Below are 6,000 nucleotides of genomic sequence, written 5' to 3'. Positions count from 1 at the left end.
ATGGTGGAGGGTTCTATGGGGGGATTACGTCTGTTTTTGCTTCTTCCCAGTAAGAGCTGTAAAAATGTGGAATAGCCTACCTTAGGGGTCTTGGGAACTAGTTCTAGCTAACTCAGTAAATTGTTTTAACAAATATGGATTCATTCCTAAATGTGCAAAATATAGCTTAATATTAATATTATAGAAGTAAAAAAACATCAGAGATTGTTGATCCAGGAAATAAACCAATTGCGTTATGGGATCAGGAAGTAATTTTTTGCCCTGTTGCCCTGCTTTACAGTTTGTTTGTTTTTGCCTTCCTCTGGATCAACTGTGGGCATATGCACAGAGGTACATTTTGTTAACATTTTCTAATGGTGGTGTGCCTCGTGATTTTTTTCATGAAAAAAGTGTGCCTTTGCACAAAAAAGGTTGAACTGCTCTAGGGTTCTATTTATCTGGAATCTTGTAGAAAGCCTTCCAGAAAAGTGGAGGGTGGAATAGCCACAAAGGGAGCAAACTCCATATTAGTGCCCATGGTTTTGGAATGGGAGGTCCAACAAGCTCATGTGATGGTCAGGAGTCCACAAACCTTTTGCTTTGCTGTGTATTGTGCTGCCACGGCATACATAGGTGACAACTGGAAACACAGCTGCACAAGCGGCTCAGCGGGTCGCCAGGATATATGGGTAGATGTCTATGCTCCTTGCAAAGCTGTTGGCTTTATGAATATTATAAATATTTATATTCCCTTCTGCGGAGGCGTAACTAGAAACTTCAGGGCCCGATGCAAGAAACTATGAAGGGCCCCACAACCCCTCACCGCCATGTGAAGGAGCTGTGGAGAGTTGGTCCTGCTGCATGCTGAGGCGGTTAACGGAGCCCGCAGCTGTGATTGGGCCCTGGCGTTTCATCACTTGGGGGGGGGCCCATTAGCCACCAAGGTACCGACATTGCCTCCTGGGACTACAGCACCCATCAGGCAGACGCATCGCAGCTCTTTCCCATGGTGGTTAATATGGGGGTAGTATACACATGTTAGATTAATCTATTATAGGTGGAGAGGTTGGGGGATGCTCACTGGGTAGAGCACAGATGGTATGGAGGGGGAAACATACATCAGTAAGTGATGTAGGGGGAATGAGGATGACATAGTATCAACTACCCTCGGTACCTGCAGCTCTCCATCCTCCAGTTCTCTGTCCCTGTTCTCTGTCTGTGCCTGTGCCTGCTGATTACCGCACCTCTCTCCAAAGACCATGCTGCCTGAAAATCTCCTTGTGTTCATTTTAAAGCATGGAAAAATATGGAGCACATTACAGATGAATATTCAGCACAGCTCCCGAAGCACGCGTGAGATAAAAGCCTAGTTATTCATTTTACGAGACAGAATGACAGCACGGAAAACATGATCGCATTTTATTCTGGCTAGAATTTATACTGAAGTTTGTACAGAGGAGGGCATTGGACTCTGTATATTAGAATATTATTTAATGTTATGGCTCAGGTGGAATTTACAATGTAAATATTAATATACAGACATAAATTCAGTGCAAAATGCTTTCAAGGCTAAATTAACGCGTCTCTCGTACTTACAGTTTAGTGTCCAATTTAAGCAGGAATCCCAGGCGGTCATATTCTGTAAGGAAGAAGAAAGTACAGGATGTTTATCTCACAGGGTAACGGTATAAAAGGATATGAAAAGCAAAGTGTCAGCTGTTATAGGTTTTTAAAATATTTTTATAGGTTAAAAAATATTCAGAAGCCGGCAGGGAGAACAACCGTGCAATTGAGGTACGTGGGGGGGTATGTTCCACCTTAACTATGGGCGGAACATGGAACATTGTATGAAGGGTGATACTATGTTTACCATTAAAGGAGAACTATGGGGGGAGTGCTTTTCACTCACCTCATAGTTCTAGCCGACCTGTGACAATGAGACTGTCACAGATCGGCTCAGTAGATCGGGAGGTAAGCGAACACATACCGGCGTTCGCTCACTTCTCGATCCTGTCACGGCTCTCTGCCGTGACAGGGGAGTGGCTGGATTCCTCCCCGCTCCGATCCGCCAGCGCTGACTGGCGGAACGAACGGGCGGGTACAGCTCGCTCTGCCTCTAGATAGGCAGAGCCAGCTGTCAGTCACGCAGCTGGGCGGATCCCGGGCACAATTGTCGGGATCCGCTTCAGCTGCGGCGTCTAAGTATACCGCAAGCTGTAGCTCCCTGTATACTGAGCCTAGGGTGACGGGAGGACGCTAGTTTGTGTCCTCCCGTTACCCTAAGGAGAACTATGGGGGAAAGACTTAACCCCATAGTTCTCCTTTAATAGTATCCATCACTGGAAACATTTAACTCCATTATGTGGGGTGGAAATGGGGAGGGGGGGCGTAAACTACATACTTTTGTTCATATAGTGTATGTTAATATTGGCATATTGTCTGTGTATGAGAGAGAAAGAGGAGCAGATCCATAGAGAAGTAAAAACCTCTGGTCAGGATTCAGCAGTATACCTACATCTAAAGAAAAAGGTCACTCCTTTGAAGGCGGTCAAGTACGCATCCTAGACAGGGAGGAGGACTGGTTTAAAAGAGGTGTGAAAGAGGCCATTTATGTAAAGATGGAGAAGCCAAGCTTGAATAGAGGGCGGGGACATCTATTGTCTGCCACATACAATGCTGTTTTAACAGGTTAATAACACATCCTAGACTCCAATTATGCAAATGCACTCAACAGACTAACAGATGATGTGGATTAGAGTAACATTCACCATATTTATTCCCAGCGAATATTTTGTACAAGTCATTCTGAATTGAGAAAGCTGGTTGGATGACCAGTAAAACGTCTTCAAGAAAAATACAGCAAGTCTAGTTGCCTTGACTTTTTTTTTTTTTACTGATATAGAGAAGTAAAGATCGCTGGGTCTACCTACTTCTTCTAAGGCTCAAGCAGTACTTGAAGGTCAGAGAGTACTGCTTGGACCTTACTGCTTGGACCTTAGAAGAAGGTGGCGGGCCCTACAGATATAGAGAAGTAAAGATCGCTGGGTCTACCTCCTTCTTCTAAGGCTCAAGCAGTACTTGAAGGTCAGAGAGTACTGCTTGGACCTTACTGCTTGGGCCTTAGAAGAAGGTGGCAGGTCCTGAAAATTGAGATGTTAGGGCAAACAAATAAAGTATCATGGGCAGGACACAACCGCATTCCAATAGCGTACTAATACGGCTACAATCACTTCAAGAACTTTGGTAAGGAGCACATTTGTACTGGTCCTCTACGCGCCTCTCAATTTAGTCATGCAATGGTTGTATCCAAAGGCTAAGGAATAAGATCAAAAGCTCCATGCTGTATCAATCTTAAAGATCTGCATTTGGCGATAGGAAAATAACGTTCTTTCTCATGAACATCTTCAACCTCGGCCGAGGGCTTTATATTAGGAATAATTCTAGGAGATTTCCCAGATATGGCTGTGGTCCATGTGGCAGCCAATCGAATATGCTAATAGGTTTTTTTTTTATAAAGTTCCTCTTGTGGATTAGGCTGAACGCTTTTTTAATATGTTAATTCTGAGTTTGTTACTTTGGAGGTTTTATACATCTTAAAAATAAAAGAGCGGGACCACCAAAAGGGGGGTAAGACCACCCATACCGTAATAGCCATAGAAACCCAGAGGAGAGACGAAGGAATGAATTTTAATCTTTGAGGGAGTAAACGCCTTTAAAGATCTTGCCTTCAGCTTTGTTTAATGTTGAATGACCAAATCTTATTTCCACGGCTTCATCTTTTGTTGGTTGTGAATATTGTATGTTTTGCATATCAAAATAGAAATTTTTTTACCCACAGATATTACTCTTCACTTTGCAGTTACAGCCATTCACACAAACCCGATACTGCCAGCAGAGCTTACAATCTAATGCTCATTCCACACTCTTGCTCACTTTGTGGGCCAACCTCGCTAAGATGCCATTAACTTTAAAGCTGAATTTCAGACAAAACACTAAATACACACATAAATAGGGATGCGCCGATATATCGTCCGCCGAAACATATCGGCCGAAAATAGCACTTTTGGCATAATGCCGAAAAAGTGCCATTTGCTGGCCGATACAGCGGCACATCCGTGTACTCTCTCCTCCCCGCTGAGCGCTGCTTTGTGTCCCAGCGGGGAGGGGAGAAACTGTGACAGCCGGTCGAGCGCTGCGGGAGGAGAGGGCTGTGAGTGGCCGGCGTCTCTCCTCCCCCACCGCTCAGCCTCCTATCACAGTCCGGCAGAGCGGTTTGTGGGCGGAGACAGCCCGCGCTGTCACAGGAGGCTGAGCTCTCCTCCCCGCACCGCCCCCTGCCCAGCCTCCTGTGACAGCTGTCAGGATGGAGAGCGGTACAAACAGTCAGTGATCGCTGAGTGTTTGTAAATAATTGAGGACAGAGTATGGTTACTATATCCTCAATTATGAATGAATGGGAAGTGATCTACATCACATCTATATCACTTCCTGTTCATTCATGATTGTAGTTATAGTAAACACACTCTGTCCTCATGTTATGAATGATCAGGAACACTCAGTATAGAGGATTCCTATTCATTGATAACAGTGGACACAGAAAAAGAGATTGAGGACTCTGTGTGTCTCTGAGGACTCTGTGTCCTCAATCTCTTTTTCTATTTTAAAAGGGAGATATCAGGGGTCTGGGTAGACCCCCAATATTTCCCCAAAGCCCCTAAAAGTAAAGTAAAAAATAAAAATATTTCATAAAAATGAATAAATAAAAATAAATTCATACAAAGTAAATAAAAATAAAATATTTCCGGTTTCGGGCAGACATTTTTTTATTTCGGTTTCGTTTCGGTTTTGAAATTTGCATTTCGGTGCACCTCTAATGATAAAGTACATATATGGGGGCTGTTCTTCCTGCCAAAGGATTTAATGTCCTCTCTATCCAGTTCTGGCATGCAGCACAGCCCTGCCTGGCAGGGGGATGGGACCTGATTTTTCCCAGCTGCAGTTCAAAAACACAGACAGGTCTTGTCCCTCCCCCAGCCTGTGATTGGACTAGTGCCGTAACCAACTAATAATAATCGACAATGAGAATAGTTGTTAACTATTCTCATTATTGATTAGTTGGCCTGGGTCCCTTGGTTGCCTCATCCGTGCTGGGAGCCAGAGTTTCATCGGCTCTGTATCCCCTCCAATCCCTGCTGCTACCAGTGGGGATCGGAGGGCACACAGACCCCTGCAGCCAGTGCCCAGCAGTGAGAAGAGATCCACCAAAACTTCACAAACCCCTCGCCCCTGTGCCGCTTTTTCCTCCCCGCTGGAAGCTGGCTGCATGCTGCGGTCCGTGTCCCCTCTGATCCCCGCTGTTCTCTCCCACCTGCAACGGCAGCGGGGATCGGAGGGGACACAGATCTGATTCTCCTGCCAGTGAAGGGAGGAGAAAGCTGTCGGGAGGCCGAGGGAGGTGGTGCGGGGAGGAGATCTGCGGGAGGATCAGCAAATATGTGAAATATTCGTTGATGGTCCCCTGTCAGCAAATATTCAAGCATCGCAGTGATCAGTACGATGTTTGTAAATAACTGAGGACATAGTATTCAGATACTGTGTCCCCAATTATGAATGAACAGGAAGTGATCTACATCACTTCCTGTTCAATCATGATTGTGGTCATAGTATCTGTTTACTATCTCCGCGATTTATGAATGAACAGGAGGCCTCTGTACTCCATGCTTCCTGTTCATTGAGTGCTGGGATTCATTGAGATTGAGGACTCTGCGGTACAGCAATGCAGTTGGAAATGCAGTTCCAGTATGGTGCGGTTGAAAAAAACTGTACATGCAGTTTTATTCCGAAGTAAACTTGATGTTTGTAAAAACTCCACTTGTGTATTTTATTTGAAATTAAGGGTGCTATTTAATTTTTTTAAATCCGATTAATCGAAAAAATTCATTGGCCAACTAATCGATTATAAAAATAATCGTTAGTTGCAGCCATGGACTGGACAGTGAAAGGAGAATCAGCTGACTGAGC

The 6,000-nt window shown here is 44.6% G+C and overlaps 1 protein-coding gene across 4 annotated transcripts in view; it reads right to left on the bottom strand.

Moving 5' to 3' along the window:
- The window catches only part of ST3GAL3 (ST3 beta-galactoside alpha-2,3-sialyltransferase 3), a 239,790-nt gene that overhangs the window by 117,353 nt on the left and 116,437 nt on the right, over window positions 1–6,000 (bottom strand). For all 4 annotated transcript variants that reach the window (XM_018558973.1, XM_018558971.1, XM_018558974.1 and 1 more), the window contains one exon: window positions 1,576–1,618. In XM_018558973.1, coding sequence (XP_018414475.1) covers window positions 1,576–1,618 — 43 coding nt within the window. The remainder of the gene's footprint in view (window positions 1–1,575; window positions 1,619–6,000) is intronic.

This window comes from Nanorana parkeri, unplaced genomic scaffold (genome assembly GCF_000935625.1).
Source record: "Nanorana parkeri isolate BGI_ZX_2015 unplaced genomic scaffold, ASM93562v1 scaffold371, whole genome shotgun sequence".
Lineage (NCBI taxonomy): Eukaryota > Metazoa > Chordata > Amphibia > Anura > Dicroglossidae > Nanorana > Nanorana parkeri.
Note: the sequence above shows the minus strand (reverse complement) of the source record. Positions and strands in the feature narration are given on the sequence as shown.